Raw genomic sequence first — 20275 nt, 5'->3', positions numbered from 1 at the left:
TGTTTCATTATTTATGTCGGGAAATTTTTTTTTTTTTTTTTTTATACTGTAGTAACTATTTTTTATTTTTTGTTTAGAAATCGTGAAAATGATGGGCAAACACAAGAGTTGTGCTTTCAATTAAACAAAAACTTGAAATTATTCAAAAGTTTGAAAACGGTGCATCTGTTAAATCTCTAAAGAACCCTTATAATGTTGGTGACCAAATCATACGCGACATTGTAAAAAATAAAGGGAAGCTATTCGATTTAAAATCGCATCATAAAAAAAAAAGGGAAGCATCATATTGGACATGCGAGTAGTACATGTTTAGTTTTTCGGGTTTTTTCCATGGTTAACCGTGAGTAACTGAATCAGCGGATATGGGGACACAGCTGTAATTATTTTCATTAAAAGCCTATACATATGGGTTATTGTGGCTGAAAGTTCCATTTGTTTTGTTACCTATGAATAAAAATATGTAATTACATTAGTGTTTTTATTTCTAAACTTACTGAACCTTTTTATTTTTGTCTCCAGAATGGTATTTTTGATGAGTTTGAAAATCAGTAGTCCGAACTACCCCTGGTCCCAATTAGTTCGGATTATCAACGCTCTACTGTATATTGCCTTGTATATGTTGTTTGTTGTTCGATGTGCTGAGGTCTAAATGATGAAATATGACCATTTTGACTTTGTCATTCTTTGATATTTTGGTGCCAGCTAAATTTGTGTTTATTTTCTATTTATTTAATTTCTAAATTATTTCATCCACAGTACTCTTTACTTCTGTTGCTTCTACCGTACCATTTGCTGTAGTTGTGGACTCTCACACAAAGCAAAATATAGTGTTTACAATATTATTAAACTTGTGATATTTGACTGTTTTCAAATTTAAACCCAGACTCTATTCTGTTCTTTGCTTCATATGTTTCAAATTTTGGATCTATTTTCTTTTCTGTTTTATATTATGCTATATTTATCTCTACTGTTTTGTATGAGGTTATATAGACAATATATTTCATCTTTATACTTCTCTTATGGTACATTTCACAATTTATTGATATTATATATATATATAAGGTGTGGCAATAAAGTTACCAGACTGGTGCAATAAAAAGAACACAAATTTCATTTTTATTCAGAGTAATCACCACCTGATTGACTGTGTTTATTACACCATTCTGAAAGTTTCTGAAAAGAGTTCAGTGAAATGTATTATTATACATATTATTAATAATATTTTAAATATTATTTTTTATGTCCTCAATGTCCTGAAATATCATTCTTTCTTTGGGAGCAGTTTTGAAAGTGGGAAAGAGGAAGAAGTCTGCTAGTACTCAATCGGGGAGTATGGTTGATCTGTACAGTGCCATGTTTCATCAAAAGTGTCTACAACAAGTGTGGAATGGCCAGGAGCATTATGTGCAACAAGAACCAGCTGTCTTTCTCCTTAAATTGTGGCCTCCACACTTCAATAGGCTTTGGAGCACCTGTATGTAGAATGCAGCATTGAATCCCTCCCCCTTCAGGTACAAATTCCTTGTGAATGACACCCTGTTTATTGAAAATATGATCAGCATCACCTTGATCTGGACTTCTGTAAATGAAAATTTTTGGGCTTAGGTGATGATTTTTAAGCCCACTGCATCCTGTGAGACTTCATCTCTGAGTCATACTGAAACATCCAACACTCATCTGTCTTGACAAGGCTAGATAAAGTTTTCATGTGGTAACACTCTTTGCTGCTTCTGTTCATCCATGAGGCTGTGTGGCACAAATTTTGAATAGACCTTCCTTTCCCCAAACAATGATGCATTCCTTATATTATCTGTAGGTGGCATATCTCCTTGTGCTGCAGTGACTCCATTAGGTGGTGCATCTCTTTGTGTCATTTATTTCACCTGGAACTGGTGCATCTCCTTGTGATGCATTGACTTTAATGACATCTTTAAATGATGTGATTATTGACATGTGATTAATGACATTTATTCACGACCAGATCACATCTTTAAATTATGTGATTTCGTGGTGAATAAATGTCCATATGCATATATATTGTATTATTTTATCTTATTGTGCTATATTATATGTATCATATAAAGCATTTGTACAGTATTCTATATAGGTGATGGGATTGCCAGAGAAGCTGGCTGGGACTAGTAATTTTAATAAATTTTACTAGGTGGTTGATGACTCTCATCAACCGGTGCAAAACCAGAACTTTGCTAATTGGAGGCTTGAAGTGGTGGAACCCATGTTTAGTCTCCAGAGCTAAGTTCCGGTCAACCCTTCCCCATCTCTTCCATCATGCAGCATGATTGATGACTTTTGAGGTTATGATGAACATAGTGACGAGATCCAATCTTCCTTACATTTCGAGAGTACAGCTCTAAAACGGTGTTTGCAGGCTGGCCGCTAGTTAGTACACCGGACTAAAAATTATTGGTAACTCTCTAGTTGGAGAGTTACCAATAATTTTTACCAGGAGGCTATTGGTAAGCCTCCTGGCTTTCGGATCAACTAGTGTATAATCTTGCTACCTCTACTCTGCCAGATAATGACTGGAGGGAGTCCAAGTAGTGTGTATGCAGGGGGCATTGTTGAGGCCATGTTATGTCAAGGATCTGGGTATATTCTTACGATGTGTATGCCATATCCAAAAATTTCATTATTTCATACAGCATGTCCCACCCACTTTTTCTTACTATTGGATACACCATGAATTTTCAAACTAATAGAGCAAGCTATCTGCGAAAAGATCTAAACCTCCCAAGCACTTCCTAATTCATTTCACAAATATACATGGTCTCAATTCTAATCTCAACGATGTCCATTACAGTCTACCAAATCCTATGTACTTTTTCTGACAGAATCTCAGTTATCGGTTGATTCAACTACTGTTCATCTCAGTTGCCCAAATTATTCGCTGTATGATTCCTTTCACCTCAAAGGTGGTACTTGTGCATATGTCCATTCCGATATTCTCTGTCAGAGACTTGGTAATTTGGAATCTCCTCTTTTTGATCTTCTCTGGCTTAAAATCTCTCTACCTCATTGTGTCAGATTCATCTGTTGTCTCTACCGTTCTCCCAACTTCACTAATCACTTGGAGCTCTTTGACTTTCTCCAGTCCAACTTGCCTAACAGTGAGATAATTTTCCTTGGTGATTTTAATATTCACAACTCCAGCTGGCTTCTATTTTCTAGTCACACCAACCCATGTGGTTGAGATGCTGAGGCTTTTGCAATTATTAATGACCTTAAACAGATTGTTCATTTACCTACAAGAATACCGGACAATCCTAACCATACAGCTAACACGCTTGATCTTTTTCTCACAAAACATACAGCTAACACGCTTGATCTTTTTCTCACAAACAACCCTTCTAAGTACACGGTCAAAGTGAGAGGTCCTTTAGGCACCTCAGATCACAAATTGGTGATTGTCTCTTCTCCAATGGAGCTTTTATCTCATGGCTATTTCCAACTTCGTATTGTTTGGCATTTACAAGAATGCAAAATGGGATGACCTGCGAGATTTCTTTTTTTCTTTTCCTTGGTCGGATTACTTTTCAAAACTTCTATGTCAAAGTTTTCTCTGATCATGTCAGTGTGATTTTTTTTGCAGGAATGGAATCCTTTATCCCACATTCTACTTTAAATTCTCGTCCTTTATCTAAACCTTTGATAAAGGTTTAGATAAAGACTGTTCAAGAGAAGAACGATGCATATCGTAATTGGCTTGTTTCTAATTCTTCAGTTTCATTTTCTGTCTACACCAAAGCTTGCAACAATTGTAAGGCAGTTATTAATCAGTCCAAACTAGAGTTTGAACAGGCTAAGAGTAGAAAACTTGCTTCTTGCCCTAATGGTAGCCGAGTATTCTGGTCTCTTGCCAAAGCTATTGGCCGCAACTTTTGCCTATCTCTGCTCCCATCTCTGTCCAAACCAGATGGTTCTTTTTTCACTTCGGCCAAGGATAAAGCTGACCTGCTAGCATCCCATTTTTCTTCCAATTCACATAATAATGATCTTGGTAAAACACCTCACACCATTTCTAGCAGACTCCATTGAATGCCTCCTGTGATTGTCAAAAGGATGTCAGAAGGATTTTGACAAATCTTGATTCTAAGAAAGCTCCAGGTCCTGATGGTATTTCTCCACTTGTTCTCAAAACCTGTGCTGCAGAACTTACTCCTTTTCTTTGCCGCCTTTTTTCACTTTCTTATTCCAAAGGTAGTTTTTCCTTCTGCTTGGAAATTTGCTCATATCCAGTTAGTTCCTAAAAAGGGTGACAAATCCTTCCCATCCAGTTATCGTCCCATTGCAATTACTTCTACTGTTTCTAAAGTAATGGAAAAAATCAATTAACTGGCATCTCTTAAACTACCTAGAAACCTTCCGACTGATCAACGATTGGCAGTATGGATTATGTCAGTGTCGATCCACTGGTGATATTCTGGCTTATGTTACCCATTTATGGTCTAATTCAATGGAAAAGTTTGGTGAAACACAAACAGTTGCTCTTGACATCTCAAAGACTTTTGATCATGTTTGGCATAAAGGTCTTCTAAACAAGCTTCCGCCTTATGGTTTGCTTACTGTTTTTTGTAATTGGTTATCCAGTTTTCCTTCTGATTGCTCACTGAGGGTGATGGTAGATGGCTCTCTGTCTTCTAACTTCTCTACTAATGCTGGTGTCTCCCAAGGTTCAGTTCTTTCCCCCACTCTTTTCCTCTTGTATATTAATGACCATCTTCCAAAAAAAAAATGAATAGCAAATGCTTAGAAAACGGTACTCACCTTGTATAAATCTGCAATAAAATTTTTTTGTAGATGGTGGTTAAATTTAGGTTGAAAGAGGCATTAAATAGAACTAAGGTCGGGAATGGGGTGAAAATATTTTAAACAGATTTTAAAATGAGCGCAAGGAAGTAGAAATGCAGATCTCCAATCCTTGGTTGTCATAAAGAGCTTAAAAGACGTGAATGAAAAAAAAATAATAATAATAATAAGAGAGAAGACCGGTGGTGCCAATAGTCGTTACGATGGACTTTTGTGAGTAAACCGTCATCAGTTGGCAAATGGAAGAGAAGTGAGCGCATGTTGTATTTAAAGTTAATCTAAACTCCCACGATGGTCTTTTTGACACGTGGGAACTTTAGCCGCGAGAGGTTCCAAGCCGGTGAAAGGTTGAAGGGAAGTTTAGCGTTAATAATGTTGAGATCAGAATGGTGTCGGTACCATTCGATGGTGAGGTCTTCATATTGAAGAATTCTGTAGCTCGATCTAAGTTTAATAATAGCGATGGCAGAGTCGACAAGGGGGGTGTGGTTGTGGGTTTGAGCATGGGTTGTAAACTCAGTGCAGGAGTGACTTGTCTTGAAACTGTTGAAGTGGTAGTATGCGCGGGTATTGGAAGTTGTGGAGGAACCGAATTTGGTGGTTGTGCTGCCGATGTAACAGGTGTCGCAGTTCAGTTGGCATTTTATGAGATATATTAAGTTATTGAGATCATTGATGGGATATTTGTGTGTATCTTTGTAAGAATTAAATAGGGAACCTAGTTTATTGTAAGTGGAGAAGGTGAGGGAGATGTCGGTATCTTTGAATGCACGTCGGAATTGTGCTGCAAGTTCACTATGGTAAGGGAGAACTATGCGAGTATTTGTCTTGTGACTGTGTCTGGTGGGGTTATTAATACTGTTTTTTACGGTGGATATTGTGTGTTGGATGAGTTGAGGGGGATAGCTCCTGGCTATGAATTTATCAGTAAGATATTGAAGTTCATTGTGTAGATCGTTTTGTGAAGAGGTGAATTTGATAGCGTTGTATATTTGGTTGTGTAGGATGGCTTTTTTGGTACTAAGGGGATGATGTGAAGTGAAATGTAGATATTTACCGGTGTGCGTATTTTTTCTGAAAATCTTGATATTTAAATTTGTGTCTGTTGTATAAATAGTGAGGTTAAGAAAATTAATCTGGTTGTCCATTGCGATTTCGAGGGTAAGGTTTAGCCTGTCATGTATTGTATTGAATTTTAAAAAAAGATTGTCTATGGTTGTTCTGTTGCCTATTATTAGGATATCATCGGCGTAGTGGATGTATAATTTAATTTCAGAGGGGAAAGGTTGTAAAATTTGGTTTTCAATAGTGGCGAGATAAATTTCAGAAAGGGGGGCAGAAATGCCTAAACCCATTGGTAAACCAAATGTTTGTCGATAAATTTTATTGTTGAATCTAAAATATCTAGCGTCTAGTAAAAGAGTGGTAAGTTCAAGGATGTGGTCAACTGAAAGAGAGGTACGGTTTGTTAAAGTGTCATCAGCTGTTAGAAGTACACGTAATGCTTGCAGGGTGAAATCAATATGCACATTAGTGTTGGTTAAGAAAAGTTTCTTAACCTCACTATTTATACAACAGACACAAATTTAAATATCAAGATTTTCAGAAAAAATACGCACACCGGTAAATATCTACATTTCACTTCACATCATCCCCTTAGTACCAAAAAAGCCGTCTTACACAACCAAATATACAACGCTATCAAATTCACCTCTTCACAAAACGATCTACACAATGAACTTCAATACCTTACTGATAAATTCATAGCCAGGAGCTATCCCCCTCAACTCATCCAACACACAATATCCACCGTAAAAAACAGTATTAATAACCCCACCAGACACAGTCACAAGACAAATACTCGCATAGTTCTCCCTTACCATAGTGAACTTGCAGCACAATTCCGACGTGCATTCAAAGATACCGACATCTCCCTCACCTTCTCCACTTACAATAAACTAGGTTCCCTATTTAATTCTTACAAAGATACACACAAATATCCCATCAATGATCTCAATAACTTAATGTATCTCATAAAATGCCAACTGAACTGCGACACCTGTTACATCGGCAGCACAACCACCAAATTTGGTTCCTCCACAACTTCCAATACCCGCGCATACTACCACTTCAACAGTTTCAAGACAAGTCAATCCTGCACTGAGTTAACAACCCATGCTCAAACCCACAACAACCACACCCCCCTTGTTGACTCTGCCATCACTATTATTAAACTTAGATCGAGCTACAGAATTCTTCAATACGAAGCCCTCACCATCGAATGATACCGACACCATTCTGATCTCAACATTATTAACGCTAAACTTCCCTTCAACCTTTCACTGGCTTGGAACCTCTCGCGGCTAAAGTTCCCACGTGTCAAAAAGAGCATAATGGGAGTTTAGATTAACTTTAAATACAACACGCGCTCACTTCTCTTCCATTTGCCAACTGATGATGGTTTACTCACGAAAGTCCATCGTAACGACTATTGGCACCACCGGTCTTCTCTCTTTTTTTTTTTTTTTTTTTTTTTTTCATTCACGTCTTTTAACCTCTTTATGACAACCAAGGATTGGAGATCTGCATTTCTACTTCCTTGCGCTCATTTTAAAATCTGTTTAAAATATTTTCTCTGATCGTGCCTTAGTTCTATTTAATGCCTCTTTCAATCTAAATTTAACCAACATCTACAAAAAAATTTTATTGCAGATTTATACAAGGTGAGTACCGTTTTCTAAGCATTTGCTATTCATTTTTTAGTCAGATTTATCACGGTATTATAAGGATACTATAATTTCACTATTGACCTTCTTCCATTGACTGGAAATCCTATCCATAGTTTTGCCGATGATAGCACATTGCATTCCACTTTCCATTTTGAGAAACCTTGCCCTGCTCAATCAGCTTCAACTTCTTGAAAATCTGCTACCAATTCCTTAAATGCCAATTTCAGTGGGGCAAAGACAACTTAGTTGATTTCAATCCTTCTAAAACTCAGTCTTTTCTTATATATCGCAAAAAGGATGCTCCATTGCAAAATCATGACATGAATATTAGCACTGCTAATGAAACTGGTTGCTACCTACAACCAGTTTCATCCTACTGGACAATCTCTATTCCACCGTCTGTTGGCAGAAATATTTGAACTACAACATTTTTCTGTTTATTTTCAAACTCATCAAACATGATAGCACCAGTCAAGGAACTTTATTGATTCGCACATCTCGTGTACACACACACACACACACACACACACACACACACACACACACACACACACACACACACGCACGCAAGATTCTGTGGATACTGACTGATAGGTTCTGCTAATTATTTTTTGGATTTATAGAATGGCTCTCTATAAATCTCTCTACAGCATACATAGCATTACATATGCTTTAATTGTCTAATTGTCCATATATGCACAGTGTGTATGTGTTCACACACACACACACACACACATGTACAAGGTGTACCCAAATCTCCTTTTCATGCTAAAACATCATTGTCTGAATAGTACATCATACAAACCTGAAAGCGTTTCCACATGATAGAGGATATCTTCAAGTTTTGATTAGAGATGTTTGATGAGGGCTCCTTTAGTTACTCTGCATATCTCCCAGCTATAATCCAGTTCACATATTTGACACAACATATACCTGTCAATGCTGCTGATTGCTTCAGAAATGCATTAATTTCCATTATGTTTCCTGGTATAGCTTGAACTTAGAGCTGGTCTTTCACAAATCCCCAGAGAGTAAAATTGTGCAAAAGGCAATTAAATTACCGTATTTACAGTTTTCCTGTTATGCTGCCAATCTATTGCAGCATGCACATTCTATAGTTGGTAAAAAAAAAACTTGAAGATATCCTCTTATCTGAAAGGGTTTCAGATTTACAACATTTCTTATTAACACAATAATGTTTAAGGGAGGTTTGTGGACACCCTGTGTATATTAGTATTAGTAATGGCCGCATGGTGCAAGAAAGCCTATTGCTTATGCTGCACCAGCCAAAAAAAATAATAATAATAAATAAATAATATCAATTAATAAAAGAAAAGGAAATTACACCTATCATCCTATGCACTTCCCTGACCTGAAGGTACTATCCAGATGACCTTTGAATTTCCCCAAACTGTCAGCCTCTATGACCCATATAGGCAACTTATTCTAGTAATTTATAACTCGCTGGCTAAAATAAAACTTCCTGCAGTCCAATATAAACATTCCCCCCCCCCCCGTAACTTGAATTTATGTCCCATAGTTCTAGCATCATTTATAATCTTGAAAATTTCGTCCTCATTCGTTTTACTAGTGCAGAGCCTTAAACACCTCAACCAAATCTCCTCTACTAAGGTGTCTAGTTTCCAAACTCTGCAACCTACATATTCGAAGGCTTTCTTCATAAGGATGCCCTTTTGCCGATCTCACCAGGTGAGTTACCCATCTTTGCATACTTTCAAGAAGCTCGACGTCTTTCTTTAGGTGCGGTCTCCATACTTGAAGACAGTATTCCAAGTGTGGTCTAACAAAAGCCTTATATAATGGGATTATCACGTCCCTATCTCTACTTGCAAAAGTTCGATAGATCATCGACAGGACACCATGGGTCTTCCTTCCAACCTGTTTACAATGCTCAGAGAATTTCAGTCTGACTGTATTGTAACACCCAAGTCCCTTTCCTCCAGTACTGGGTTTAGTTGAACTTCACCAAGTGAATAAGTTATTTTGGGATTACTGTTTCCCAGGTGTAATACCTTTCACTTTGTTGGATTAAAGCATAGCTGCCATTTTCTGACCATTCCTGAAATCTATCTAAGTCTCTCTGAATAAACTCAGCTTGACAGTGATCATTAACTACTCTACCGATTTTAACATCATCTGCAAATTTAGACATCATGCCCTCTATTCCTTCATCGATGTCATTTATGAAAATTAAAAACAACAGTCGTCGTAATACTGATCCTTGGGGAACCCCATTTCTTACATCAACCTAATCTGAGGAATAGCCATTTATCACAACCCTTTGCCTCCTGCTCTGAAGCCATCCTGCTATCCATCTAAGGATTTTCCCAGTGATTCCAACCTATTCCAGCTTATAAAGCAACCGCTCATGTGGGACTGAGTCAAAAGCTTTGCTGAAATCTAAATAAACAATGTTGAAATTATTCCCTAAATGCAGCTTGTGAGTGACCCTTTTAAAATAGTGAACCAGATTTGTTAAACATGATTTTCCCTTTACAAAACCATGCTGAGTATCCTTGAGAATTTCATTTCGATCCAAATGATCCTGAATTCCACCCTTGATCATTGCCTCCATGATTTTCCCTACCACTGAAGTCACACTGACAGGTCGATAATTTCCCACTTCACTCTTAGAGCCACCCTTATGTATGGGAGATACATTGGCACTTTTCCAATCCAAGGGAATCTTCCCATAGTCTAGTGATGCTCGCATAATTAGCCTCAATGGTTCAATGCACTCACTTGCTGCCTCCCTTAAGATTATAGGGTATAATATTCCATCAATTCCAGGAGCCTTACTGGCCTGTAGGCTCAAAAGTTTTTTCATTAAATAATCTTGTGAAATTTCAATATCATTAATTACATATTTTTCAACTTCGCTCCCACAATTTCCACAAAGGTTTTTAATTTGTAAATAAGTCGATGCAAAATAACTGTTGAGTTCATCTGCAACGGCAGCTGGTGTATTTCATACTATCCCCTTTCCCTTATGTAAAGGTCCGATCTGGTTTGGCTTGCTCTTCTTGGCATTTATATATGTGAAGAATTCCTTATCCCCCTTCTTTGCTCTGTTTGCTAGTGATTTCTTATAAACTGCCTTTGGCTGTCGAACCTTTTTCTGTGGCTCTATTACTGATCATCTTGTAGCTGTTATAGGCTTCAGTACTTTTTATTGCTCTGTAACCTTTCCATGCCTCCTTTTTCTGCTCAAGTAATGTGGCAACTTCACTATTCATCCAACTTAGAACCCTCCTCTTGGTGGGTTCCAAGTTGGATTTTTTTTTTAATGGTAAATACGCATTCAAGGCATCTGTGATTAATCTTTTAAAAGCATAGCACAGTTCAAATGTATTCATTCTCTGTGCGATATCTACCTAGTTAATAGAGGCCATGTAGTACCTTAAGGCATCGTAATTTCCTTTTCTGAAATTAAAACCCATTCCTTTGCTTTTTACTGCTGCTACCTCTCTCATCATCATCATCCACCGTAGAACTCTGTAATCACTTCCTGCTACTGGTTCCTCTACAGTCAGCCCTGTTATGTCATCTGATTCATGAGTGGTGATGATGAGGTCTAGGATATTCTTTTCTCTAGTACTTTCCCTGACATGTTGATACAAATAACAGTCATCTAATTGATTTTTGTTCCCGATGTCAAGTTTCCTTCCCATTTACTCCAATCAATTAGAGGCAAATTGAAATCACCCATAATAAGACATTGACGCTTACTTGCCCATTTCATTTGCATGTAGAGGCTTTCTCGCCATAATCTTTACAATCACCTGGTCTGTAGATTACTCCTACTCGCATTATACCTTTGTTTCCAACTATCTCACATCATACAGATTCTATATTAGCATGTGAAATGTCCGAATCCGGGAAAGCTATCGTGGCACTCGGGCTGCTTCTGATAAGAAGCATTACCCCACCACCCCTTCTATCTATCCTATCCTTCCTAAATACATTATACAAGCCGTACTGAAAGCCGTACGTCTTGAGTCCCTGACGAGCTCCCAGATGCATTATTCTCGAGGGCAAGTACACGTTTTTTCAGGGACTCAAATTGTTCCATCAGTGCACCAAATTGTAATTTAAGATCAGTGCACTCCTTACATCGATCACAAAGAAAATAATCCCCAGGTGAGCTATGATTAGTCACCAGGTCGACCTTGGAAAACATTCCACAGGTTCCGCAATGGAATAAATCACGACTCACCCGTAAATCGCCATCGGCTATTTCCGTGTGAGTCACGATACCCTGTGACGTGACTAAGGCAGATCTCGTAACTACCATTATAAAATTAGCTAAATATCAATGAAAATTAACTTTAAAAAATTATATCTATAATATTATAAAAATCAAACTGTTACAGGAAAAGCTATAACAAAATAATCCAACAATATCTAAATAAATCAAATATTTAAAAGCACTAATCAACAGTAATCCAATCCACTTAACTGAGAAACCCTGACAAAGTGCATCCGCTCACCTCGATTGCCAATGCTCGAATCATATTGGTAAATATATTGGTGATTTTATTTTAAAAAATCTTGGAGAACGGATGCAGTGTTTCAGTATATAGATTGCCAAATCTAGAAGATGCTAGAAAAGTAGGAAGATGAAATGAAAAGAAGGAAATGGAGTACAGAATATAAAAATTATTTTTAATGAAAATTAAAATTAAATAATAGGTTATAATTAAATTCATAAATTAATGAACATACTTGTTCATTAATGTAGAAGGAAGATCAAGATTTATGTAGAAAGGCTGAATTGTATAAAAGTACAAAAATTATCTTGTAGGGTCTAAAGGGTAGGGATGTCTAACAATAAAGAGATAACATATGTTAAACAATAACATACATTCATCATCATCTGTCATCGTTCCCCTGTTCCCCGTGAAACAGCAAAACGATGTATTAAATATTATTTTGTTATATTGTTTTAAATTATTATTTTAATATGAACAGCAACTAACCTGGACAAAATCATCAAAAACAGGATTGCTGCTTTTGTTTGCATTCTTTGTTTAATGTTTATGTAATCCATATCCTGTTAAGATTTATTTACATCTATTTATTTCTAGTCTTCATGGAAGGACGTTACCTACATTGCCTTGTACAGGTATTTTCTGGAGGAAATAGAATTCAAAAATCAAATACAATAAACTTTTCGAGTGAAAATCTTGAGATTGACAGCTTACAGCGGGATCCTGATTGGTCTGATCCTCCTAAGGTAACCAAATTATTTTTCTTTTTTTTTAGTAGTATACTATCAATAAATGAAAATATTATAATCGTGTATAGATTAATTTTCTTTTCCATTATTTGGAATTGGAGAAATTTTTATTCTGGGATACCAAATTAAATGTTAAAGAAAGAACAGATTATAATGCATAAAAGCATTATAATCTATTCTTTAATATGATATTTAATATATATTGTATAAGGTAATATTTATAATGCTTCCATGTATTATAATGCCTGGAAGCATTACAATCACAATGCTGCTATTACAGTAGACTCTCGATTTTCCGGGATAGATGGTAAAAAACAAATCCTGGCTAATCCAAAAATACAGAAGTCCTCGACTTACGTAATACTAACGTAAGATGTAACTTCTTACTTCGTCGAGTTTTAAGTATTTGTGTTAATACCTATAGTTTCGATTGTGTGGGTTTTTATGTTATTGTGTGGCACCTCTGTAGCCAGGTGGGCAGGAGCAGCAGTGCTTAGCACACGCTTCTTGATTAGACCGGGGTTCAAGCCCGTGACCACCAAATACGGAGGATGTGGAAAGGTCAGGGAATGACCACTGCATATCCCTGGAGCAGTATGGCCTTAGTTGCTAATACTCCGAAAAACCAAATAACAAACAAAACGTTATTATGTTGAAGTGTGCATCCCCTTCACAGAAATCTTCAGTCATATAAAAAAAACTAAAAATAAATTGTAAGAATCTTCTCTTCTTTCCTATATTTTTGCTTGTTACTCCGTATCTCACTTGTGCAATTTGTGCATGCCGTGATCGTCATTATTGACTGCTTATTATTATTATTTTTTTGTTTTGTTTTGTTTTAAATTTTACAATCCTAAAAAAAATTTACATAAATCCGTAGTTGTGTAAGTCCGGGAATTACTGTATCGAAAAATGTTCAGCAACCTACGTAAAAAATATGGTGATAGATAAAAAACGAAAAAAAACTTGCACACACTATTTGCGTGTCCAATACGATGCTTCCCTTTATTTTTTGCAATGTTGATTTTAAATCTAATAGCTTCCCTTTATTTTTTACGACGTTGCTTATGGTTTGGTCAACAACATTATAATGATTCATTATAGATTTAATCTGGTGCACCGTTTTCAAACTTTTGAATAATTCGAAGTCCTTGTTGGGTAAATGCACAACTCTTTTGCATTTACCCACCATTTTCGCGATTTCTAAACAAAATATATATATATATACTATAAAAAAAATTTCGACATCCCTGACATAAAAACAAAACAAAACTTGTCTTTTTTGTGGTGCAACGAAACACAACAATTGACGTGACGCACTAAAACAAAAAACATTTGGGGGGTTTTTTGGGATTTTTTTGAGCAACGGGTTCTAGTTATTACTTGAATTTTATGATATTTGGTTGTTTTTTTTTTTTTTTTTTGTTTTTTTTTCCCATTTGGAATCTTGAAGTGTCCTGGTTAATCCGCTTCCCAGTTAATCCAATCCCAGTAAATTGAGAGTCTGCTGTATTTCTTTATTGGAATATTTCATTGTTTATCCTTCATCAGTACTATAGGGGTTTGCTATTTTAATTTTTTTAAAAAATATGTTTGATGGAAGCAAAAATGTAATAAATTGCTAGAATTAATTTGAGATTTTATATCATAAATCTGGTGCAATATTATATTTAATACATAATATTGCATCAGATTAATGAAAATTGTAATAGCAAACAAAATTTTCTGCTGCAATTTACATTGCAAGAATAATTTATGAGAGCATTGACATCTGGTGGCATCAAATGTGAGTCTATATTAGGTGATTTCACCTTCACATTTGCATATTTTATATGTTATGTGTAAATTGACCAGCCGACGTGTAAATGTTAAATCTTAAATGTTAAAGAAAGAATATATTATAAAGCCTGGAAAGTTTAGTATTCAGGCAGAGGGATTCTAACCCCCTCCATTGGTCAACCCCTGATATTGTGTAAAAATTTATTTTCCATATTGATATTATTAATATTCATTGTATTAATTAATATTAATAATACTGTATTAATGTGTAATATATTAACACACACACACACACACTTGAACAGACATAATACACCATAAAGATAACATGAAATGGCACATTTTGACCATAATATTGCACCAAGAATCGCTGGCAAACAAGAAAGACTAGCGGAATTTGTGAAAGCTGCTTTAGTAAAGGCTGTAGTCAGTCAATCTAAGGTACAACATTGATGGAACGTATTTTGAATTGAGACACATCTGTGCTTGATTTCATAATGATTTCCACCATCTGTGAGTTCATGAGCTATATATGCAGTAATGCCTAGTTATTCTATGGAAAATAGATCCTGTTTACATTTCGTGCTTCTGGGCGTATTCCCCAGACATTTTTAAAAAAATGTGTTTGATGGAAGAAAAAATGTAATAAGAAGTTAATTACCTTCCCTGTGATTATGTGGTCAATAGAAGTGCTTGGCTTATGGTCAAAATTTAAGTTTCTCAGCAGAATGCTGAGAAACTTAAGTTGACAAATATACTGCTGTTGTTTTTACCTCCTATTACCACCAGTTTTATGCAGCCACTATTTATAACCTCAGGAGAACATATAGAACCCACCTGATACGGTACTTGATCCTCAACATAGAAGGAGGGTGGGAACAATTTGCAGCCAAATTGGAATGCCTTGGATGCTCTCCGTAATCAGCAGTTGAGTGTGATAGCAACATTCAGGAATGGGGAAGGAGCATATGGATTTTGTTGGCAAATTTGAAGAGTTTGTGAAAGTATATTTTGTTGTTTCTACCACAGCAATACAACACCAGAAGAGCTGCTTGAGTACCAAGCACAACAACGTTTTTATTACCAGCGACAGCAAAAGTGAAGAAGCGAGCACGCTCACACACGCACACATCTAAAAAAGATGTCCAAAATGCATTGAGCATAATAGAGAACATGTTGGCCTGCAGTAATATTGATAAAGAAACAACTATTTCATTTGATAATGCCTGTGCTGTAGTTAAAAATATCAAAAAATTTTTTGATAAATTAATTAATAAACATTTGTCTCCTTTTATATTAAGATTAATTCTTTGTTACAAAATATATTCTGTACAGTATTTTCATTTCCATTAATTGCATTTAATAATAATAGAATAGAATCTTTAATTGCAGCAATGATAGACATAGAATTAGTCCCGTCACGGCATGATGGTGCCAGGGGTTTACAAAACATATTTACAAAAGATACATGAGAAAAACATAAGTTACATCAGATTATTAACAAAGCACAGTTTTACATTTTCAGTTTGACGAGGATGCCCTTCCTGTATTTTTTATTATTGACCACTTCTTGGAGGTCCCCATTGATGGCTTGCAGTGAGGGCAGCATTTGCTTTGGCAGGAATCTGTCGGTTAGTACTAGCCGGTTACGATTTGCTAGCAGCTGTGCTGAAGACCGGAGATAAGGGGGAGGAATGCGCCAAGAGCAGTGATCCCAGAAGTTTGGCTCTGTAATTTTACCGGTGGCCATCTTTGATGGTGAACAGCAGCCTTCTTTCTCCGATGTAGGACCGGAGCCTGCGTAGTTGAAGAGCTTCTGCTAACTGCATTGATCTGAGAGCTGGGGGAAGGTGGAGTTTGCTGGTGGCTCATTTTCTTTTAGTTTATCTTACAAATAAAATAAAATCTTTAAAATTTGTATTATCCCTGTTACTATAATTAGACAAGGCATTTGTTTTTATTATTTTTTATTTTTATTTTATTAATTTAATTTAATTTATTTATTTTTGATATTATTATTTTTAGATATATACTATATGCCAAAAAAAAAATAAAATTTTGACACTTTTGGGGGACCTCATTACTACAAACCTCGTCACTACAAAATGTCAAAATTTAGGTCCCTTGAACTTTGTATTAACACGATTCGACTGTATTACTAATATTGCAATTACTAATATATTATTAGTTATAAAATTCCATTATTAATATTATATTAATAAAAGTAGAAGGTGTCTCTTTTGAACTGCCTTGATTTTAAAAGTTCGTTAAAATTCATGTGTTGTACATATGGTAATGTAGTTGGAGCCAGTAGAGAGGGATATGGTCAACTTAGCGCTGTGACTGAGGCCTCATTTGTGTAAACATGGCTTCAGTGCAAGAAAAAGTGCAGGCAGTGATGGTTTTGCAGAGAAATCTGTTGTCATGGTTCAAAGGCAATTTAGACATATGTTCAACAAAGACTCACATGATCCAAAGTCTATATGGAGATGATACAGTACATTTTTGAACACTGATAATGTGCAGAAGCAACATGGAGGTCATCAAAACAGCTCAGAAGAGTGAGCTGAAGAAGTACATGCTGCCTTTGTCCATAGCCTGCAGAATCAATCAGTCATATATCAAGGAAATTGAACATGCCATATAAAACTCTGCACAGGGTCGTTCACAAGCGACTGCATTTTTACATCTATAAATTACAAATGGTTCAAGAAATCAAGACAAGCGGCAAAATTTTGCTATTGATAGTGTTGATCGCATCGACCAAAACCACGAGTTCTTGAATCATACTATGTTTTCAGATGAAGCAATGTTTCACATTTTGGGAAAAGTTGTGCAGCCTCAGGCTTCCTTGCACCACAGGGCTAATAATAATAATAATAATAATAATCAATAATAATAATAAATAAATAATAATAATAAAAACTTCAGCAGAAGATCGAAGAATTAAGAGTTAAGATAGGTCAGTTGACCCAGTACCAACAGAAATTGATTGGAAAGGTGAAGAGCATCATTAAGAGAGAGAGAGAGAGAAACAGCATCCACACAAACATGAGACCAAAAATCATAGAATAGGAGAATACTTGGACAAACTGAAGTAGAACCTCCTCGCACTCAGCAAGAGACTACACCGATACAAAGAGAGCTTCCAGAGGAAAATAAACAACAAATCTTCGATGAGAAGCAAAGAGCTTTCTACAGGAAACTGGGTGAAGATGAGAAAGCAGGAAATGGACCACCCGAGAAGAAGACGATCGAGGAGTTCTGGGAAAATATCTGGAGCAGTGAAGTAAGACATAACAGCAGAGCACCCTGGATAGAAGTAGAATGGAAGAAAACCAAGGACATACAAGAGATGAGAGAGTGGAAGATTCGAGAAGAAGTAGTAAAACAGTTGATCAGGAACACCCACAACTGGCGAACCCCAGGAATTGATAACATCCATAACTACTGGTACAAGAAGCTCATCTGCATACACACAAACACCTAGCAGATCAGTTCACTCGAATGATAAGGCACCCAGAGATAATCCCGAAGTTTCTCACTGAAGGAGTCACATATCTGAAGCCTAAAGATGAAGATACAAGAAACCCGGTGAAATATAGGCCAATCACTAATCCCGACAGTGTACAAGATCCTGACCAGCTGCATAACCAAGAAGATATCAGACCACTTAGAGAATCAGAACATAATGGCCAAACAGCAGAAAGGATGCAAGGAGAAATTAACCATAGATGCTGCAGTTATGGAGCAAGCCTACAAGAAGCACCGCAACTTATACACAGCCTACATTGATTACCGCAAGGCCTTCAACTCCGTACCTCATAGCTGGCTAATAGAGACCCTGAAGATCTACAAGGTCAACCTGATAGTGACAAACTTCCTAGGAACAACAATGGTGAAATGGAGTACCACCATTAAGGTCGAGAACATCACAACCAGGCCAATTCCCATTAGAAGAGGAATCTTTCAGGGAGATGCTCTGAGCCCACTGTGGTTCTGTCTAGCACTCAACCTGCTGTCCACCATGCTTAATGGCAGCAAGTATGGATATAACCTCAAAGAAGGAAGGAAGAATCTGTACACCCTCACCCACCTGATGTACATGGATGACATCATACTCTATGTGGCAACCGAGAAGCACCTCCAGCAACTACTCCAGATCATCGAAGAATCCAGCAATGATATTAGGAATTTGGTCTAGACAAATGCAAGACCCACGGATTGCACCAGGGAAAATTAGTCAATGGAAACTACCAGCTGCAGACTGGTAAAGAGATCGAAGCCATGGCAGAAGGAGAGGTCTACAAATACTTGGGGATGATGTAGGCTCAGCAGTTACAGCACAAGGAAATTAAAAGCCTGCCTGACCGAAAAATACCATCAGACTCAGAAGCCCGCTGAAAGCAAAGCTGAACAGAGGGAACATAGTTAAAGCCTTAAACACCTATGCAGTCTCAGTGGTAACATACTCCTTTGGGGTCATAGATTGGATTAACGCCGAGCTGGAGGATATCACGAGAAAGACAAGGACAATGATGACCAAGAGCCGCCAACACCACCCGAAGTCAGCAGTGGAGAGACTAACAATAGCTCGGAAAGAGGGAGGAAGGGGGGCCTGATAGACGTGATAGAGCAACAGAAAACAGCGATAGTTAACCTGAAGGATTACTTCGAGAACAACACAGCACCACTCCACCAGGCCATAAGGAAGATAGATAAATGGTATACCCCACTCAACTTAAGCGAGGAGCCCCTCCTGCCCAGAACGCACAAGGAACAAAGCTAGAAAGATGGGCAAAGAAGACACTCCGTGGCAGACACTACAATGACCTCCATCAAGATCACATTGATAACATTGCTTCCAATGCATGGCTCACAAGCGGGACACTCTTCCCCGAGACTGAAGGATTCATGCTGGCCATTCAAGACTAGGTAATCAACACCAGAAATAAAGAAAATACATCACAAAGGAGCCCGGAATATCAGATGGCACATGTCGATGTTGCCACCTGGCCTCATAAACAATCCAACACATCACCACGGGATGCAATGTGATCAATCAGACTCAGTACACTTGTAGACACGGCCAGGTAGCCAGGATAATACATAGGAAATACATAGGAAATAGCTAGGAAATACCAGTTGACCAAAGAAAGTGTACCATACTACAAGACCGGACATAACCCTTGTGGACAAGATGGAAAAGGTTACATCTTTTAGGAAATAATATAAAAGGGTTACATCTTTAAAGGAAATAATATAATAGCAACAAACCCCAGGCAGTACTAGACACCACAACCCACAAGCTGTACTGGGACCGTGCCATAATAACGGATAAGACCATCCCGCACAACAGACCGGACATAACCCTTGTGGACAAGATGGAAAAGGTTACCTACCTGATTGACATAGCAGTGCCCAACACTAGCAATGTCCAGGAAAACCACGAGGAAAAAATTAGGAAGTACACGAACCTGAGACATGAGGTCAAGGAGATGTGACATATGCAAGAAGTAACGACCATCCTGATCATTGTGTCAACCACTGGTATGGTGCCAAAGACTCTACATAGCAGCAGTAGGTCTCTCAGAGAACACCTACAAGAAACTCCAGAAAGTCGCAATCCTGAAGACCTGTAGGATAGTGAGTGAGTTCCTTGACCAACAGTAACACCACA

At 37.2% G+C, this 20275-nt stretch overlaps 1 protein-coding gene across 1 annotated transcript in view; it reads left to right on the top strand.

Annotated features, from left to right (window-relative positions):
- The window catches only part of LOC150089137 (uncharacterized), a 448517-nt gene that overhangs the window by 316967 nt on the left and 111275 nt on the right, over positions 1-20275 (top strand). Inside the window, exon 14 of the mRNA XM_090389422.1 lies at positions 12665-12813. Coding sequence (XP_090245548.1) covers positions 12665-12813 — 149 coding nt within the window. The remainder of the gene's footprint in view (positions 1-12664; positions 12814-20275) is intronic.

The sequence above is a fragment of the Mastigoproctus giganteus genome, chromosome 2, assembly GCF_048544385.1.
Source record: "Mastigoproctus giganteus isolate SK-2022 chromosome 2, ASM4854438v1, whole genome shotgun sequence".
Classification (NCBI taxonomy): Eukaryota; Metazoa; Arthropoda; class Arachnida; order Uropygi; family Thelyphonidae; genus Mastigoproctus; species Mastigoproctus giganteus.
The sequence above is the reverse complement of the archived record's forward strand: the minus strand, read 5'-3'. Positions and strand labels throughout refer to the sequence as shown.